The sequence below is a fragment of the Zea mays genome, chromosome 1 (genome assembly GCF_902167145.1).
Source record: "Zea mays cultivar B73 chromosome 1, Zm-B73-REFERENCE-NAM-5.0, whole genome shotgun sequence".
Taxonomy (NCBI): Eukaryota; Viridiplantae; Streptophyta; class Magnoliopsida; order Poales; family Poaceae; genus Zea; species Zea mays.
In genome coordinates, this window is record NC_050096.1 from 67485472 (window position 1) to 67506823 (window position 21352).

Below are 21352 nucleotides of genomic sequence, written 5' to 3' on the forward strand. Positions count from 1 at the left end.
GAATTTCAGTGTCTTTAAACAAATTTGACTGTACAACAGTGTTTTTTCAACAAGTATCCAGGTGCATCTACTAGTCTCTAACAAAAATATGAGGTTTGCAGCACTGCTCATAGCACTTTTAATCCATCTAAAGCAGTTCAATCATGAGACATCACACGTAAACGAAACATATTCTTACAAAATGTAAATGGGTGAGCTACAATTCATGTAGTTCATTTCTTTAGGTTAGCTGAGAGTATAAAAAATGTACTAAAGAGAGTATGTTATTTACTATCTAGAATCGAATAGAAAAAATATTTTTTTTGGTGACAATTGTTTCAGTTTTGGTTCTATTTTCTACGGTTCACTTTTCTAGTTTTAATAGTGACCACTGACCACCCCTAATCGATCTCTTCAACCACTCATGTTGTGAGTACCAAAGCGATGGTTGTAGAGGCACCAAAGGTCTTTTAGCTTTTTTCACAAACGTCCAGCTTTTCGGTCCGTTTCTATAAGAATCATTTTAGTTAAAATCGTTAAAAATCAACATGAGTACAGAATCGACAGAGTCGTTGTGATAGTAGAAAATCATCACTTTCTATATACCAAACTCTATGACCTCTTTTATCTTCCTCCACACGTAATCTTCATGATACCCAAATTCTTCCCACAACCACATTCTCAAAAAAGTTCATAAGAAAAAAAACTGAACCAAACAGACCCAAAATTGGGTTTGTCAAAGACGTGATTAGTGATCTAAAGGTTCAGTGGGAGAGGCTCTACGTCACAAGAGTGCAAGGGAAAACCAGAGACTATAATGTAATAATTAAGGTCTAGTTTGAAAACTCAAATCCTTTATAGAACTAGAGAAAATAATTTGGGAAAATAATTTATTTCTCTCTCGACCCCTTCAATCATAGAGGCTATTTGAGTTTCTAAACTAGTCATAGGCATAGTGATCGATAGGGGATCATTAGGTTGCAGTTTTTTGCAGGTACAAGAGCATCTCCAATAAAGTGACTTAAAATATTATCTAAAAAATAAAATATTACATCATTTAATGTGTTTAGGGCACTAAAACAAATTGCACTCCAACAATTAACCCTAAATCATGTATTTTTGGAAGTGAATTACATTATTTGAAAAAAATATAGAGAATAATGTAGAAAATAACGATAGAGCCCTAATGTGAGGTGTAGTATAATTGAGTCACTTCATAGAGTGTCTTATATTTTTTAACAAAAGTTTGTAAAATAGAACATTATTAGAGTTGCTTTTTATAAGTTGACCCCTATATTTTAACGATCTGCCCGCACACCTTCTCTGTCATCCATGCTGGTGGAGAGATTGGGAATGTATGGATGTTTTTCTATTATTTTTTCTATTATAAATTGTATATTGTTTTGGTTTGCATAAATATATATATTTTATTTTTATTTATCTAAATAACATATATTTAGATGCATAAGAGTATCTACAACAGTCTTTCTAAAATTCACTATCTAAATTATCATTTAGAGAATTGTTTACATAGAAACTATTTTATATATCTTTTAAATCTTCAACAACAGATCTTGTTTGCAATTTAGGGTGTGTTTGGTTTGGCTTTTAGCTTCGACTTTTGTCGCCTAAAAACCAAAAGCCAACCGAAGTGCTCGATCTAAGAAGCAACTTTTTTTCCAAAAGCCGACTTTCTTGTAGTACAAAACTGAAAGCAGCTTTGGACCTGCTTTTAGCGGCTTTTGGATGGAAATATAAAAATATATATGAAAGAAATTTTAGCGGCTTTTAGTGGCATTTACCAAACAATTTTTAGATTTTTTACATGTCACAGCCCACATAAGTTTTTTTACAGCTCACAGCTCACAACATTTTTTTTAACTGCGAGAGCCTAACCAAATAGAATTCACATTTTCTATTTGGGTATTTTAGGCTCGAGAAAACTGAAATAGAAGATGTTTATATTTGGAAAACTATTTAAAAATATGTTGGAGGACATTTTTTACTGAGATTTTTATTCATATCAATTATGGAGAATATAAAGAGTCTCCGTAATATAAAGAGTCTCTTGTAGTGCTCAATGCTCTAATAAAGCTATATACCTATAGAAAGCGAACCCATATAGAAAATGAAACCGATGAAGTACTAATTATTATCAATAATATTAGGAAGACAATGCTGAGTTAGGCGAGATATTTGCAATGTGAGCACGATTTAACTGGGACCCACTTCAATTTGATTAGAGAGCTTAACGGCATTCCGCCCCCACTTCCTCCACCTCATGAGTGCAACCTCCGTGGACGAAGCATTCGCCTCGCCTTGATCTCCAACCCCTTCCTTCCTTGCTTAGGAGAGAGAGGGAGGAGAGGAGAGGAGGAAGAAGATGGAGAGGGCGGCCCCAGTGAGGAGTTCCCACACCTCCACGGCCGGCCTACTCGCGTGGCCTCAACCCGATGGCGCCGCGTCGCAGGCACCACGTCGGCCTAACCAGGTGACCCCGCTCTTCTATTCTCCCTGTTCGATCCTCCACCATCTACGTATACCCCGCGCGGCGCGCCGCTTTTGATCGTCGTTGATCTCTTATTGTTCCTCGGTCTCCCTGCAGCCGACGGAGGAATTCAGGAAGGTGGTGTTCGGGGGGCAGGTCACCGAGGAGGCCGACGGTCTCAACAAGACGAAGATGTGAGATAGCTTCCGCGCCTTCACGGCCGGATTCCTCCCTCCGTTCCTGTGATTCGGGATCGGATCCCAAGCCGTTCTATGCGATCGGTATCCGCATGCATGATCCTCATTTTGTGGCTGCTTCCTAATTACGGTTGCTCCTTCCTGCTCCCATCATTCCAGGAGGACGACGGCCTCCGCACCCAAGTCGAAGGAGACAACAGGGATCGGCATGTTTAAGGCCGAGAGCGCCGCCGCCGCCGTCACAACTGCATCCCGTGATCGCCAGGTGCACAACTTCGGATCTGCATTCTATATGTGGGGTGGAAGTGTGGAACATTGTTTAGCAATTAGCATTGATGTTTTGCACAGAGTACTGTTGTATGTGCTGGGGATAGTTCCTTTTGTTTCACATGGCATGTCGGCAGGATCAATGAAGAATGCCTATCGGATTTGTCGCATAAAGTGTCAGGATAGATACCAGGTTTCGTAGATGTTCAATAATGCTACAGACCTTAGCCTCAGGTTACTACGAGTTTGCAGACTTACAGTGTTCTCAAGCCCTCTTAACAAATTTTTATTCAACAGAGCGGAAGTGCAAATCTGGTCAATTAAAACATGACCAAGAGATTCTGCATTGTCAGTTTGTCACCAATCTGTTTGATTGGAGATTCAACCCCTTATGATGTTCTGTGTTCTTCTTAAATACTAGTAAAAAATATTGGTCTCTTCGTGAATAAAAATCGATGTAGAGCAGAAGTCTTCTTGTGTGATATGGTGAGACAATTAGCTTTTATAATCTGCAGGCTAGCCAGATCACTTTTTCTCAGGACGGGACCATTCCTCCCAGGAAGCCAACTTCAGTTGCTGGGGTGGCGAGGCAGCGCGAACTTAGCCATACCGTTGAGAGTTCGGGGGACGGTAAGATGAAGCGGCAGGTGTCCAATGCGAAATCCAAGGAGCTCAGTGGTCACAACATCTTTGCTGATCATGAAGATCCGAGTCCCAACAGGTCAAGCAGCTCTGCTGCTGCTCTGGCACATGTGAAAAATGCAAATGTACTGCCTGAGCCATCCTGGTAGCTTATTCAACTTGTGGTGGCTACAAACTCTACTGAACAACTAACTGCCGTTATCTTTGTCAGCAGGTGAGCTCCTTCTCCTTTGGAAAGGCCGACATGGACAGCACAGTGAAAACAGCAAAGAAGAAAGGGTCCAGCAACAAGTCTACTGATCTGATGAATGGCAAGGCCATCTCCGAGAGGGATTCAGCGCCTGCAGGGAAACAGCCTCTGAACCGCGCGAAGCCGAAAGGATTGAGTGGTAGTAGCATTTTTGCAGACGGGAAGGCCTCGACAACTGGTGATCATGCAGGCCGTCGGACCCGGCAGCCACCTGGCGGCGACAGCAGCATCTTGCTGGGCTAGCGTGCATATGGATATTGTCCTATGCCGCCACACGGGTGGTTGGTCCGTCCGTGTGCGGCCATGTTTTCCTGATCAGGCGATGAGTCCCATCTCAGATGATCTGGTTCACTTCTGGCGTGTGTATGGGTTTGTGTCTGTGTTGGTTGTGACATGTCCAATGGAACAACCCTATCGCTACTGCGTGTGGTGCCGTTTTGTTGTGTAGTAGTACAACGGATGACATGTGGTACCGTTTCGTTGTGTGTACGTGGATATACATATGTGTGTTTGGTTATTAAATACTCCCTCCGTTTTTAAATAGTGCTCGTTTTAACACTTTGTTTTATATCTATATTCAAATTGATGATGATAAATTTAGACACTTATATAAAAAACATACATCAAGTAGTCTAAAACAAATTTTAATTTGAGACAAAGAGTGAGAAATTAGTATATGGTGCCATTGGTCCGATCCAGCTCACGTGCAACGAAGTTGCAAACCCATTGCGCTGATCTCATTCAAGGTTGCATGATAGTGCCACATACCAATAGGTATTTTCATTGTTTTTTAAATTTCTTGATATAGAGCAATATATGAACCAACAGGTGTCATAAAATTAATTGTTCAAGAAAGTGAGAAAAATTATGAGTAATAGTTTATTAAACATGGTCTTTTATACTGAAAGTTTGAAACAAAGGCATGAAAAAATGCACCTTATACCACTAAGAGTAATTATTTCAAATTCTAAATTCATTTATGAAGTGTCAGATTGAATTTAGGGGATGTTTGAATGCAGTACAACTAATAGTTAGTTGACTAAAAAATTTCTAGTAGAATTAGCTAGCTAATTATTAGATGATTGACTAAAAGTAGCTAATAGTTGAACTATTATCTAGACTGTTTGGATGTCTTTAGTTAATTTTAATAGCTAACTAATAGCTCTAGTGTATGTTCAAGAAAGTCAACGGAATTTTAACATAAATTATCCGATCCAAAATTTTCGGGTAACCCAAATATCTAGGCATAAACCAATTTCAAGTCTAGGAAGAATTACAATTGGCATTAAAAACAGGAACAATAAGGCAGATGCATCCTCAGGACTTGTTCGTTTGTGTCGGATTACACCCGGAATCGTTCCAGCTAATCAAAGTTTATATAAATTAGAGAAGCAATCCGGTTAGAAATCGTTCCGACCCACCAATCCGGCACAAACGAATGAGGCCTCAATGGCTGCTCTTCTAGGCGGAAGAAATCCGCCGCTCATGTGAAGCGAGGCAGAGCACCAACGAGCAAAGGTCAGATCAAAACTGGTCTCAAGAAGATGTGGTCGGTGATCGAGCGCAGGGGCGGATCCAAGACAAAACGAGAGTAAATACACAGTTACAACGACGAGTATCTAAATATCAAAGTGAGACATCTAGATTGGACTGAGCATGAAACTTTATGGTGAAAATCTAGATTATACTACCTGCAAGAAATAAATGAGCGAGGGCCTATGCTCTCACTCAGGGCAATGTAGGTCCGCCCATGATCGAGAGTCGACGCTTGCGGCTTAAACACCTAATAGGGCAAGAGCGGCGAAGCCAACCGGATGGTCTATGGCACGACGGGTTTCTGCCGATGGATAAAATAATTGTGGCTCGTGAACTCGCTAGACTCATAATCAGGTTGGCTTGACTCAACTCGTTTAAATTTTGTCACGAATTGATCGAATATGTTATAGGATCTTAAAAAATATTTATCAGATTGCAAACATCTATTGCGAGGTCATTTTGGCCTCAAATAGAATTTCTCGGACTTATTTTGTCGATGGAGGGAATGAGGGACATCTCGAGAATGTGTTGTTGATTTCAGTTCTGTGGGAGTAGAGATTTTGTGCCGTTGCAACGCACGTACATTGTACTAGTATACTAGTTTATGCTCTAATTTATACAAATTGGATTCCCAGTTTCTTAAAAACCAAGAAGCTAGCCTGCTCTAGGTAAAGCAAGTTTATAAAAACTAAGGTGATTCCAAACAACATTATCATTTTTTCTCATAAACCAGTTTCTAAAAATAGAAGATAGAAACTGGATTTTTAAAAACTAGATTGCTTCCAAACAGCTCCTAAAAAGATAAATAGTAATGAAAACCGTAAAGGTATCGATCCAAATAACCCATTTTAACTTAGATGCACCGTAAGATTTATAAATCTAAAACACATCCATAAATAGAGACTTTAGGGCTTATTGAGATGCTCGTTTATCCACCTCAATCTATGTATATTGGAATAGATTGGTGTGAAGTTTAAACTAAATCCTACATCAATCTACTTCAACATATATTTAAGTAAGAAGACCTTAGATAGATAGAATATTTTTAGGTGACATGTATTTTATAATTTCTTCGTGTTTGAACCAAAAAAGAGCTGGCGGACGGTCCGGCCAGGCCGGACCGTCCGCGGTCCAGACAGTCCGCGTCTGTAGGCCGGACGGTCCGCGCGTGCGCAGAACAGATTAGGGTTCCGAGTTTTGTACATATGGATATTGTCCTATGCCGCCACACGGGTGGTTGGTCCGTCCGTCTGCGGCCATGTTTTCCTGATCAGGCGATGAGTCCCATCTCAGATGATCTGGTTCACTTCTGGCGTGTGTATGGGTTTGTGTCTGTGTTGGTTGTGACATGTCCAATGGAACAACCCTATCGCTACTGCGTGTGGTGCCGTTTTGTTGTGTAGTAGTACAACGGATGGCATGTGGTACCGTTTCGTTGTGTGTACGTGGATATATGTGTGTTTGGTTATTAAATACTCCCTCCGTTTTTAAATAGTGCTCGTTTTAACACTTTGTTTTATGTCTATATTCAAATTAATGATAATAAATTTAGACACTTATATAAAACACATACATAGTCTAAAATGAATTTTAATTTGAAATAGAGAGTTAAAAATTACTATATGGTGCCATTGGTCCGATCCAGCTCACGTGCAACGAAGTTGCAAACCCATTGCGCTGATCTCATTCAAGGTTGCATGATAGTGCCTCATACCAACAGGTCTTTTCATTGTTTTTTAAATTTCTTGATATAGAGCAATATATGAACCAACAAGTGTCAGAAAATTAATTGTTCAAGAAAGTGAGAAAATTTATTAGTAATAGTTCATTAAACATGATGTCGGGGACCATAATTAGGGGTACCCCCAAGACTCCTAATCTCAGCTGGTAACCCCATCAGCACAAAGCTGCAAACTCCTGATGGGTGCGATTAAGTCAAGGCTCAGTCCACTCAAGGGACACGATCTCGCCTCGCCCGAGCCCAGCCTCGGGCAAGGGCAGCCGACCCCGGAGGATTCATGTCTCGTCCGAGGGCCCCCTCAAGCAACGAACACACCTTCGGCTCGCCCGAGGCCCAGTCTTCGCCGAGAAGCAACCTTGGCCAGATCGCCACGCCGACCGACCGTATCGCAGGAGCATTTAATGCAAGGATCGCCTGACACCTTATCCTGACGCGCGCTCTTCAGTCGACAGAGCCGAAGTGACCGCAGTCACTTCGCCGCTCCACTGACCGACCTGACAAGAAGACAGCGCCGCCTGCGTCGCTCCGACTGCTGTGCCACTCGACAGAGTGAGGCTGACAGCAGTCAAGTCCGACCTCGGGCGCCATAGGAAGCTCCGCCTCGCCCGACCCCAGGGCTCGGCCCCCGTCTCGGCCTCGGACGATGGATTCCGCCTCGCCCGACCCCAGGGCTCGGACTCAGCCTCGGCTCCAGAAGACGACGGACTCCGCCTCGCCATATCCTAGGGCTCGGACTCAGCCTCGGCTCCGGAAGACGACGAACTCCGCCTCGCCCGACCCCAGGGCTCGGACTCAGTCTCGGCTCCGGAAGACGACGAACTCCGCCTCGCCCGACCCCAGGGCTCGGACTCAGCCTTGGCCTCGGACAACGGTCTCCGCCTCGCCCGACCCGGGGCTCGGACTCAACCTCGGAAGACAGACTCGACCTCGACCTCGGAGGAGCCTCCGCCTCGCCCGACCCAGGGCTCGGACCGACCACGTCACAGGAGGGGCCATCATTACCCTACCCCTAGCTAGCTCAGGCTACGGGGAACAAGACCGGCGTCCCATCTGGCTCGTCCTGGTAAACAAATAATGATGGCGCCCCACGTGCTCCATGACGACGGCAGCTCTCAGCCCCTTACGAAAGCAAGGAGACATCACAGGAGGGGCCGGCGCGTAAGGCTCTCGCTCTCTCCCACGCGGACGCTTGTAACCCCCTACTGCAAGCGCACCCGACCTGGGCGTATGGCAACACGAAGGTCGCGGGATTCCCCTTTGTCTGTTCTCTTCCCCCCTCCGTGCTCCGTCTCGCGCCGACCCATCTGGGCTGGGACACGCGACGACAATTTACTCGTTGATCCAGAGACCCCCTGGGGTCGAAACGCCGACAGTTGGCGCGCCAGGTAGGGGCCTACTGCGTGTTGACGAACAGCTTCCCATCAAGCTCCAGATGGGTAGTCTCCAGCAACCTCTCCAACCCGGGACGATTCTCCGTTTCGGGAGTCTCGAGTTCATGTCCCTCGACGGCGCCTACGACATGATACTCCTTCCTCCGCCGCGCGACAGCGACAATGGCGGCCGACAGCCCGCCCGCCGGCGGCGGAATCAACGACGTATTCCCCACGTGGCGGAAGAACAACATTCGAGTTCGTCCCGTCGCCTGCCCCGCCGACGGAGGAGGAGGCGGGGCAACCATGGCCAAGCAGGAGGCGGTACCTAGTCGGTTGTCGAGCGAGTCGACGGCGCCGGCGCCCCAACGGGGGACACGTCGGGCGACGACCTCGCGTCTGAGACGAAGACGAGCGCCGTTTCCCCGCGACATGCCAACCCCAAGCAGACGGACGACACCAGCACGCTCGCGAAGGACTTGCTGGGCGTCGCCCTCGTACCTGAGACGACGGTGCAGTCCGCCCCTGACACGACTTCGTCACCACCTGTTGACCAAGAGGTACCGACCGGTTCCCATCTCGTGCCTTTTGGATTCAGCTTCGACCCACCAAGCGACCTCGCTTCGGTGGAAGCCTTCATAGAGGCATGTACCAACCCTCCGGGGTACCATATGCGGTCGCCCTGGGATAGACTGACGGCCGTCTCGACCTACGGGCCCTCGGGTTCCGAGGAAGATGACGAGCCCGACTTTTGTTGGGATTTCTCCGGGCTCGGTAACCCCAGGGCCATGCGGGACTTCATGACCGCATGCGACTACTGCCTCTCCGATTGTTCCGATGGTAGCCGCGGCTTCGGCGACGAGGACTGCGACCCAAATCGTGAATGTTTCCATGTCAATCTAGGGGGTCCCAGCGAAGGCGACCATCTTGGTATGCCGGAAAACGGCGATCCCCCTAGGCCTGCGCCTCGCGTTGACATCCTTCGGGAGCTAGCTGTGGTCCCAGTCCCTGCGGGGGGTCAGGACGCACAGCTCGAGCAAATCCGCGAGGTGCAGGCCAGGCTCGACGAGGGAGCAGGAACACTTGAGCAGTTCCGGCGGAACATCGGGCAGGAATGGGCAGACCGAGCTCCGGCTGGAGAAGCGCGTCATCTGCCCCAGGGCATCCAGCTCCGCATTGCTGACGACGTCAGGGCAAGGCCGCCACCGGCTTCCAGTGGGGTCGGCTAGAACCTGACTGCGGCAGCACTACTTCTCCGCACAATGCCGGAACCATTGACCACCGAAGGGCAGTGCATCCAGGGAGAGCTCAAGAATCTCCTGGAGGATACCGCGGTCCGACGGGCCGAAAGCTCTGCCTCCCGAAGGCAGGGTTACCCCTCGGAGCATCGCGCCGCGACTTCCCGATTCATGCGGGAAGCCTCGGTCCACACCGGGCGCACGCGCAACACAGCGCCTACGGCCCCGGGTCGCCTCGGCAACGAGCACCACCACCGCAACCATCGAGCCCACCTTGATGAGAGGGTGCGCCGAGGCTACCACCCCGGGCGTGGGGGACGCTACGACAGTGGGGAGGATCGGAGTCCCTCACCCGAACCACCCGGTCCGCAGGCTTTCTGCCAGGCCATACGACGAGCGCCGTTCCTGACTCGGTTCCGAACCCCGACTACCATCACAAAGTACTCGGAGGAGACGAGGCCGGAACTATGGCTCGCGGACTACCGACTGGCCTGCCAGCTGGATGGAACGGATGATGACAACCTCGTCATCCGCAACCTCCCCCTGTTCCTCTCCGACACCGCTCGAGCCTGGCTGGAGCATCTGCCTCCGGGGCAGATCTCCAACTAGGACGACCTAGTCCAAGCCTTCGCCGACAACTTCTAGGGCACGTACGTGCGCCCTGGGAACTCCTAGGATCTCCGAAGCTGCCGCCAGCAGCCGGGAGAGTCTCTCTAGGACTACATCCGGCGATTCTCGAAGCAGCGCACCGAGCTGCCCAACGTCACCGACTCGGATGTCATCGGCGCGTTCCTCGCCGGCACCACCTGCCGCGACCTGGTGAGCAAGCTGGGTCGCAAGACCCCCACCAGGGCAAGCGAGCTGATGGACATCGCCACCAAGTTCGCCTCTGGCCAGGAGGCGGTTGAGGCCATCTTCCGAAAGGACAAGCAGCCCCAGGGCCGCCAGCCGGAAGATGTCCCCGAGGCGTCCACTCAGCGCGGCACCAAGAAGAAGGGCAAGAAGAAGTCGCAAGCGAAATGCGACGCCGCCGACGCAGACCTTGTCGCCATCGCTGAGTACAAGAACCCTCGGAAACCTCCCGGAGGCGCCAATCTCTTTGACAAGATGCTCAAGGAGCCGTGCCCCTATCATCAGGGGCCCGTCAAGCACACCCTTGAGGAGTGCGCGATGCTTCAGCGCCACTTTTATAAGGCCGGGCCACCTGCGGAAGGTGGCAGGGCCCACAACAACGACAAGAAGGAGGATCACAAGGCAGAGGAGTTCCCCGAGGTCCGCGACTGCTTCATGATCTACGGTGGGCAAGTGGCGAACGCCTCGGCTCGGCACCGCAAACAAGAGCGTCGGGAGGTCTGCTCGGTAAATGTGGCGGCGCCAGTCTACCTAGACTGGTTCGACAAGCCCATCACCTTCGACCAGGGCGACCACCCCGACCGCGTGCCGAGCCTAGGGAAATATCCGCTCGTTGTCGACCCCGTCATCGGCAATGTCAGGCTCACCAAGGTCCTCATGGACGGAGGCAACAGCCTCAACATCATCTATGCCGAGACCCTCGGGCTCCTGCGGATCGATCTGTCCTCGATCCGGGCAGGCGCGGCGCCTTTTCACGTGATCATCCCCAGAAAATGCGTCCAACCCCTCGGACAACTCGATCTGCCCGTCCGCTTCGGGACTCCCTCCAACTTCAGAAGGGAAACCGTCACGTTCGAGGTGGTCGGGTTCCGAGGAACCTACCACGCAGTGCTGGGGAGGCCATGCTACGCCAAGTTCATGGTCGTCCCTAACTACACCTACCTCAAGCTCAAGATGCCGGGCCCCAACGGGGTCATCACCGTCGGCCCCACGTACCGACACGCGTACGAATGCGATGTGGAGTGCGTGGAGTACGCCGAGGCCCTCGCCGAATCCGAGGCCCTCATCACCGACCTGGAGAGCCTCTCCAAGGAGGCGCCAGACGTGAAGCGCCATGCCGGCAACTTTGAGCCAGCAGAGACGGTCAAATCCGTCCCTCTCGACCCCAGCAACGACACCTCTAAGCAAATACGGATCGGCTCCGAGCTCGACCCCAAATAGGAAGCAGTGCTCGTCGACTTTCTCCGCGCGAACGCCAAAGTCTTTGCGTGGAGTCCCTCGGACATGCCTGGCATACCGAGGGATGTCGTCGAGCACTCGCTGGATATCCAAGCTGGAGCCCGACCCGTGAAGCAGCCTCTACGCCGATTCGACGAAGAAAAGCGCAGAGTCATAGGCGAGGAGATCCACAAGCTGATGGCTGCAGGGTTCATCAAAGAGGTATTCCATCCCGAATGGCTCGCCAACCCTATGCTTGTGAGAAAGAAAGGAGGGAAATGGCGGATGTGTGTAGACTACACTGGTCTAAACAAAGCATGTCTGAAGGTTCCCTACCCTCTGCCTCGCATCGATCAAATCGAGGATTCCACTGCTGGGTGCGAAACCCTATCTTTCCTCGATGCCTACTCAGGGTATCACCAAATCAGGATGAAAGAGTCCGACCAGCTCACGACCTCTTTCATTACACCTTTTGGCATGTACTGCTACATTATTATGCCATTTGGTTTGAGGAATGCGGGTGCGACGTACCAAAGGTGCATGAACCACGTGTTTGGCGAACACATTGGTCGAACGGTCGAGGCTTAGGTCGATGACATCGTAGTCAAGACGAGGAAAGCCTCCGACCTCCTCTCCGACCTTGAAACGACATTCCGGTGTCTCAAGGCGAAAGGCGTAAAACTGAATCCCGAGAAGTGCGTCTTCGGGGTCCCCCGAGGCATGCTCTTGGGGTTCATCGTCTCCGAGCGGGGGATCGAGGCCAAACCGGAGAAAATCGTGACCATCACCAACATGGGGCCCATCAAGGACTTGAAAGGCGTACAAAGGGTCATGGGATGCCTTGCGGCTATGAGCCGTTTCATCTCGCGCCTCGGTGAAAGAGGCATACCTCTGTACCACCGCTTAAGGAAGACCGAGTGCTTCGCTTGGACCCCCAAGGCCGAGGAAGCCCTCGGCAACCTGAAGGCGCTCCTTACGAACGCACCCATCCTGGTGCCCCCCGCTGCCGGAGAAGCCCTCTTGATCTACGTCGCCGCTACCACTCAGGTGGTCAGCACCGCGATCGTGGTTGAGAGACGAGAAGAAGGGCATGCATTGCCCGTCCAGAGGCCGGTCTACTTCATCAGCGAGGTACTGTCCGAGACCAAGATCCGCTAACCACAAGTTCAGAAGCTGCTGTACGCGGTGATTCTGACGCGGCGGAAGTTGCGACACTACTTCGAGTCTCATCTGGTGACTGTGGTGTCATCCTTCCCCCTGGGGGAGATCATCCAGTACCGAGAGGCCTCGGGTAGGATCGCAAAGTGGGCGGTGGAAATTATGGGCGAGACAATCTCGTTCGCCCCTCGGAAGGCCATCAAGTCCCAAGACTTGGCGGACTTTGTGGCTGAATGGGTCGACACCCAGCTTCCAGCAGCTCCGATCCATTCGGAACTCTGGACCATGTTTTTCGACGGGTCGCTGATGAAAACAGGGGCGGGCGCGGGCCTGCTCTTCATCTCGCCCCTTGGGAAGCACCTCCGCTACGTGTTGCGCCTCCATTTCCCAGCGTCCAACAACGTGGCTGAGTACGAGGCTCTGGTCAATGGGTTGCGCATCGCCATCGAGCTAGGGGTCCGACGCCTCGACGCTTGCGGTGACTCGCAGCTTGTCATCGACCAAGTCATGAAGAACTCCCATTGTCGCGACTCGAAGATGGAAGCCTACCGCGACGAGGTTCGGCGCCTGGAAGACAAGTTCTACGGGCTCGAGCTCAACCACGTCGCCCGACGATACAACGAGACTGCGGACGAGCTGGCTAAGATAGCCTCGGGGCGAACAACGGTTCCCCCGGACATCTTCTCCCGAGACCTACATCAACCCTTAGTCAAGACCGACGACACGCCTGATCCCGAGAAGGCCTCGGCCCAGCGCGAGGCACCCTCGGCTCAGCCCGAGGCGCCCTCGGCTCAGCATGAGGCACCCTCGGCCTCCGAGGGTGAGGCACTGCGCGTCGAGGAAGAGCGGAATGGGGTCCCGCCTAATCGAGACTGGCAGACCCCGTACCTGCAATATCTCCACTGAGGAGAGCTGCCCCTCGACCGAGCCGAAGCTCGGCGACTGGCGCGGCGCGCCAAGTCGTTCGTCTTGCTGGGGAACGGGAAGGAGCTCTACCACCGCAGCCCCTCAGGCATCCTCCAGCGATGCATATCCATCGCCGAAGGTCAGGAGTTATTACGAGAGATACACTCGGGGGCTTGCGGTCATCACACAGCGCCTCGAGCCCTTGTTGGAAACGCTTTCCGACAAGGTTTCTACTGGCCGACCGCGGTGGCCGACGCCACTAGAATTGTTCGCACCTGCCAAGGGTGTCAATTCTACGCAAGGCAGACCCACCTGCCCGCTCAGGCTCTGCAGATAATACCCATCACCTAGCCGTTTGTTGTGTGGGGTCTGGACCTCGTCGGTCCCTTACAGAAGGCACCCGGGGGCTACACGCACCTGCTGGTCGCCATCGACAAATTCTCCAAGTGGATCGAGGTCCGACCTCTAAACAGCATCAGGTCCGAACAGACAGTGACGTTCTTCACCAACATCATCCATCGCTTTGGGGTCCCAAACTCCATCATCACTGACAACGGCACCCAGTTCACCAGCAGAAAGTTCCTAGACTTCTGCGAGGATCACCACATCCGGGTGGACTGGGCCGCCGTGGCTCACCCCATGACGAATGGGCAGGTAGAGCGTGCCAACGACATGATTCTGCAAGGACTCAAGCCGAGGATCTACAATGACCTCAACAAGTTCGGCAAGCGATGGATGAAGGAACTCCCCTCGGTGGTCTGGAGTCTGAGGACAACGCCGAGCCACGGGCTTCACACCGTTCTTTCTAGTCTATGGGACCGAGGCCATCTTGCCCACGGACTTAGAATACGGTTCCCCGAGGGCGAGGGCCTACGACGACCAAAGCAATCGAACAAACCGATAAGACTCACTGGACCAGCTGGAAGAGGCTCGGGACATGGCCTTACTACACTCGGCGCGGTATCAGCAGTCCCTGCGACGCTACCACGCCCGAGGGGTTCGGTCCCGAGACCTCCAGGTGGGCGACTTGATGCTTCGGCTGCGACAAGACGCCCGAGGGCGGCACAAGCTCACGCCTCCCTGGGAAGGGTCGTTCGTCATCGCCAAGGTTCTGAAGCCCGGGACATACAAGCTAGCCAACAGTCAAGGCGAGGTCTACAGCAACGCTTGGAACATCCGACAGCTACGTCGCTTCTACCCTTAAGATGCTTTCAAGCCGTTCATATACCTTGTTTACATATGAAGTCTAACCATCAAGGAAGGGTCAGCCTTACCTCGGCAAAGCCCGACCCTCCCTCGGGGGCTAGAAGGGGCGAACCCCCTCTGCATCAAAATTTTCCTCGGAAAAGGTCTTTCTGCCGGAACGTCTTTCGTGCTTTTCGACTACTTCGAAAGTGGGATCCTGAAAACGACGGAGTACATGTAAGCAGCCAAGGCCGACCGAGCCGAGGGACTCCTACGCCTCCGGGATACGGATACCTCACTCATCACCTTCTGCGATAAGTAACTCACGCTCGGATAAGCGATTCCGCTGACCGAACAAGTCTTAATGCTCGAAAACTTTTCTGCCGAAACGATTTTTCGGGCCTTCTCGACTATATTGATAACAGAATCCTACGGACAAGTAAGAGTACACGTAAGCGGCAAGGCCGACCGAGCCGAGGGACTCCTACGCCTCCGGGATACGGATACCTCACTCATCACCTTCCGTGAAAAGTAACTCTCGCTCGAACAAACAATTCTGTTACCGACAAATAAGTCTTGATATTCGAAACAAGAGGAAAAGAAACGCAGCTTTACAACACAACGACAGTATGTTTGGGCCTCGGCGGCCGCAGAAAACATACGCACGCTACAAGATAAACCGATCCTGCAGGCTCGGACCTTGACGGAGGGGGAGCAGCAGCACCCTCGGCGTCAACTCCACCTTCGGCGAAGTCCGACCGAGCCTCGGACGGCAACACGGGCGAAGGATCTCCGCTCCAAAGGACGACGTCAACGCCACGCCCGGGCTATTGCCGCCAGGGTCTCCTCCAGGAATCCGGCCCGAGCAGACGGCTCGGTCGGCCACCCCGAAGCCTCAGCCAGTTGTCCCCCGAGGACATCAGCCCGGCTCATGGCCTCGGCAACTCGACTCCGGCGCTGGTCCCGCCAGTGGACAGCCCGGCCAGGCTCCGGCCGACGAAGTCTTCTTTTCGAGCCAACTCTGCCTCTATCCACACTGACACCGCTGCCTCCGGCTCCGGCTCATCGAAGAGCGGCCGAGGGTTCCTTTAACTAAGCAAGAGAAGCCTCGGGCGGCAAGGTCGACCGAGCCGAGGGACTCCTATGCCTCCGGGATATGGATACCTCACTCGTCACCTTCGCACGAGGCAACTCACACTTGGTGAAGCGGTTCAGTTAGCCGACAGGCGAGTCCTAGTGCCCGAAATGAGGAAAAAAACACGACTTCGTGCCAAAAATACATACATGTTCAGGCCCCGACAGCCACAATGAACACACACCGGCACTCAAGGTGCCATTACAAACAGAACTCCGGTTCCGCCCCCGCAGGGACGAACAACCCCCCACATTGGAGGGCCTGCGGGGCGACGAAACCCCTGGTGGCTCGCCGACGCCCGCTCCGGCAGCAGCGACAACGACGTCCGCTCTAGGTGGCCAAACAACAGCAGCGATGACCTCAGGGCAGACGCTGCTGCAACAAGGCCCTCGCCCGCGTCCCCGCCCAAGAGACGAGGACATGCAGAAGGCCGTAGAGTTGGAGGTCAGTCCGCGGGTGGCGCCGGCTATCTCGTCGGCGGGGAAACCTCTTCCGGCTGCCTCGGTGGGAGGTGGCACCGGAAGCAGCGCCGAAGCCGCTCAGGCCGGAGAGCCGGACACGCGGCAGCTGCCAGCGCCACGAACGGCGAACGCCCTTCCCCCCGATCACCGAGGGAAGGAGCGGGCCGCTGCCCGCGTGGAGACAGGCCCCAACTCGACGCACTCCCCTCCCCAGCACTGATGATGAACATCCTTGAAGCTGAGGGAGGGGCAGAGGCCGCAGCCTAGCTCGCTTCTCCCCACCATCGAACTGGTGGTCACCGTCTTGGGTGACCACCGGTGAGGGGATGCGGCCGGGCTTCCTGATGAAAATCCTTGAAGCCGAACGATGGCTGAAAGGTACCAACTTCCGCGAAGTTGTGTTCCTCCAACGATGACAAGGCGGAAGAACCGCAGGCGCTCCCCATCCGGGGGCTCGGAAGGTGGAAGGACGCGAGGCATGAAGGGAGTGCGAAGACATGGTTGCCTTCCAAGGGGGTCACCCTCCTTTTAAAGGCAACTCTCCCCACTTGCGTCCTCAGTCGTCGCGGACCGAGTCTTCTTCAACACGCTCCAAGGTCCTCCCCCTACGACACGGGGGCTGGGCCCCACGCGTCATGCAAGTTGGCCCAAGGCGGAAGAAGCCAAACCGCCGCGCGCGGTGCGCGTAACTGCCCAACGGTTACAAGCGCTCCTCCACTTTCGCCTAGACCAGCGGGTGAAAGGGCAGACCGCCATGCAGGCGGCATGCAACCACACCAAGGGGGCGCACCCTTTCGACTTCGACGCGTCCAGCATGGAGGCCCAGGCCCACACGTCATGCAACCGGCGCGTCGGTTACTACGTGCGAGAAACTGCACCGCCACTCGCGCCAGTACCGCGCCTTCTCGACTGCGGAACCGGTGCCACGACTCGAGGTGACCCTGCGCATGACTCGACAGTGCCAACCGAGCACATCGGTCATGGGTCAGTCAGCCGCGGGAGAAGGTGCGACGGTCGATACGGCCAGAAATGGGCCGGCAGTAATGGCGGTGGCAGGCGGGCGGAAGCAGCAGCCACGTCGTCAAGCTCACGCCCCCTCCTGGGACAGCGAGAGAACCCTCTCCTACGGTGTGAAGACGACGCGCCCGTGTTCCGTTCCTCGAACGGCTCGCGCACGCACAACGGCTGCCCCGCGAACCACTCGTCCCGTCGCATTAACTCTGCGGTAGGATAGGCGACACCTTTGGCAGGCGAAGCAGGCGACGCTTCACCTCTGCCATGATGACCGCGTCAAAAAAGGTGCGCCACGTCATTCGATTTCGTATCCTTTTCCACTTCCTCTTTCTCTCTCTTGTCACAGGGACCGGGAAAGGGGATACTCCGAAAGGGATCCTTCTCCGCGAAGGAAGCGAGCCCCGAGCCCCCCTACTGATCAGAGGTTCGAAGGCTGGCCCCTCGGAAGGGTTCAACAACCGCCTCAGAGCACTCGGGCTCCGCGCCCACTACTGGTCAGAGGTTCGAAGGCTGGCCCCTCGGAAGGGTTCAACGGCCGCCTCAGGCCACTCGGGCTCCGCGCCCACTACTGATCAGGGGTTCGTAGGCTGGCCCCCGAAGGGTTCTGACAGCCGCCTCAGAGCACGCAGAGCGAGGGATGACCCTGGGTACGTTCGATACATAACCAAGGCTCGGGCTACGCTCCCGAGGTACCCTAGGACATTTCCGAGACCGACGGGAACGATTTTGTAGCGGAATCCCACCAGAGGGAGGCATCGAGCCCTCGGACCCCGTCAAAAGGGAACCAGGTCCGGCAAATCACCCGCAGGTACTTTTGGAGCGCGCCTCCGGGCCACTAGCCGACCCCTAACGAATGGGGCACGGGCGTCCACTCGGATTACCCGTTAGCAACTCACTGGAAACACCATGTTCGACACCCTCCGATGGCAACATGGCGCTTTCCCCCCTCCTCCTTGCGGAAAGGCGACGCAGGGGTGTATGTAAAAAAGTCGAGTCTGTCCTTGACCGTCCTCTCGCTCTGTGCGGAGGCTCGGGGGCTGCTCTCGCAAACCCAGCTCCGGCCAAACCGTTGACAGCGTCAACATACCAGCCCGAGAACTTGGGACTCGACTATGCACCCGGGCTACAGCCAGTTCGCATGAGGGAACAACCAGACCGGCTGAAGCATCACGAAACGCGCTAAGACCTCAAAGGAGTCAAATCACTCCTCCGAGGCCTCGGGGGCTACACCTGGCGGGTGCGCTCGCGCGCACCCACTGGAACGAAACGCAACCGAGAAAGGTCGGTCCCCTTGCAAAAAAAGTGCGACAAAAGCCTCCAAGCGAGTATCAACACTCCCTTCGAGGCTCGGGGGCTACTGTCGGGGACCATAATTAGGGGTACCCCCAAGACTCCTAATCTCAGCTGGTAACCCCCATCAGCACAAAGCTGCAAAGGCCTGATGGGTGCGATTAAGTCAAGGCTCAGTCCACTCAAGGGACACGATCTTGCCTCGCCCGAGCCCAGCCTCGGGCAAGGGCAGCCGACCCCGGAGGATTCACGTCTTGCCCGAGGGCCCCCTCAAGCAACGAACACAGCTTCGGCTCGCCCGAGGCCCAGTCTTCGCCGAGAAGCAACCTTGGCCAGATCGCCACGCCGACCGACCGTATCGCAGGAGCATTTAATGCAAGGATCGCCTGACACCTTATCCTGACACGCGCTCTTCAGTCGACAGAGCCGAAGTGACCGCAGTCACTTCGCCGCTCCACTGATCGACCTGACAAGAAGACAGCGCCGCCTGCGTCGCTCCGACTGCTGTGCCACTCGACAGAGTGAGGCTGACAGCAGTCAAGTCCGGCCTCGGGCGCCATAGGAAGCTCCGCCTCGCCCGACCCCAGGGCTCGGCCCCCGTCTCGGCCTCGGACGATGGACTCCGCCTTGCCCGACCCCAGGGCTCGGACTCAGCCTCGGCTCCGGAAGACGACGGACTCCGGCTCGCCCGATCCCAGGGCTCGGTCTCAGCCTCGGCTCCGGAAGACGACGAACTCCGCCTCGCCCGACCCCAGGGCTCGGACTCAGCCTCGGCTCCGGAAGACGACGAACTCCGCCTCACCCGACCCCAGGGCTCGGACTCAGCCTTGGCCTCGGACGACGGTCTCCGCCTCGCCCGACCCGGGGCTCGGACTCGACCTCGGAAGACAGACTCGACCTCGACCTCGGAGGAGCCTCCGCCTCGCCCGACCCAGGGCTCGGACCGACCACGTCACAGGAGGGGCCATCATTACCCTACCCCTAGCTAGCTCAGGCTACGGGGAACAAGACCGGCGTCCCATCTGGCTCGTCCCGGTAAACAAATAATGATGGCGCCCCACGTGCTCCATGACGACGGCAGCTCTCAGCCCCTTACGAAAGCAAGGATACGTCAGCAAGGACTCGACAGCCCCGACAGCTGTCCTTCCGCAAGGCTCCAGCGCTCCTCCGACGGCCACGACATCACATGAACATGGTGCCAAAACCTCTCCGGCTGCCACGACAGCATGTACTTAGGGCTCTAGCTCCTCTCTACTAGACACGTTAGCACACTGCTACATCTCCCATTGTACACCTGGACCCTCTCCTTACGCATATAAAAGGAAGGACCAGGGCTCTCGTACGAGAAGGTTGGCCGCGCGGGAGAACGGACCGACGCGTAAGGCTCTCGCTCTCTCCCACGTGGACGCTTGTAACCCCCTACTGCAAGCACACCCGACCTGGGCGCAGGGCAACACGAAGGTCGCGGGATTCCCCTTTGTCTGTTCTCTTCCCCCCTCCGTGCTCCGTCTCGCGCCGACCCATCTGGGCTGGGACACGCGGCGACAATTTACTCGTCGGTCCAGGGACCCCCCGGGGTCGAAACGCCGGCACATGGTCTTTTATACTGAAAGTTTAAAACAAAGCCACGGAAAAATGCACCTTATACCACCAAGAGTAATTCTTTCAAAATCTAAATTCATTTATGAGGTGGCAGATTGAATTTAGGGGGTGTTTGAATGCAGTAGAGCTAATAGTTAGTTGACTAAAAAAAATTCTAGTAGAATTAGCTAGCTTACAAATAAGTAGCTAATTGTTAGATTATTGGCTAAAAGTAGCTAATAGTTGAACTATTATCTAGGCTGTTTGGATGTCTTTAGTTAATTTTAACAGCTAACTAATAGCTCTAGTGTCTGTTCAAGAAAGTCAAAGGAATTTAAATAATAAATTATCCGATCCAAAATTTTCGGTTAACCTAAATGTCTAGGCCTAAACCAATTTCAATTCTCGGAGGAATTACAATTGGCATTAAAAACAGGAACAATAAGCTCAGATAAGATGCATCCTCAATGGCTGCTCTTCCAGGCGGAAGAAATCCGCAGCTCGTGTGGAGTGCTAAGGCCTTGTTCGTTTGTGTCGGATTGCATATGAAATCGTTCCAGCTAATCAAAGTTTATATAAATTAGAGAGCAATCCGGTTAGGAATCGTTCCGACCCATCAATCCGGCACAAACGAACAAGGCCTAAGGAGGCAGAGCACCAACGAGCAAAGGTTAGATCAAAACTGGTCTCAAGAAGCTGTGGCCGGTGATCGAGCGCAGGGGCGGACCCAATACAAAACAAGAGTATAGAATTTCTCAGACTTATTTTGTCGATGGAGGGAACGAGGGACATCTCAAGAATGTGTTGTTGATTTCGGTTCGGTGGGAGTAGAGATTTTGTGCCG

At 53.3% G+C, this 21352-nt stretch overlaps 1 protein-coding gene across 2 annotated transcripts; it reads left to right on the forward strand.

Moving 5' to 3' along the window:
* The first annotated feature begins 2109 nt into the window (after positions 1–2109).
* On the forward strand, positions 2110–4381 carry LOC100502251 (uncharacterized). Of its 2 annotated transcripts, none has more exons than XM_008649355.4 (5): positions 2110–2470; positions 2585–2661; positions 2824–2929; positions 3447–3698; positions 3785–4381. In XM_008649355.4, exons 1-5 carry the CDS (start codon positions 2363–2365, stop codon positions 4064–4066), a joined length of 825 nt encoding a protein of 274 aa, XP_008647577.1. In that variant the 5' UTR covers positions 2110–2362; the 3' UTR covers positions 4067–4381. The 2 variants fall into 2 exon arrangements, with proteins under 2 accessions (XP_008647577.1, NP_001350179.1); NM_001363250.1 differs by having other exon boundaries at positions 2296–2470; positions 3788–4364.
* The last annotated feature ends 16971 nt before the right edge of the window (positions 4382–21352 follow it).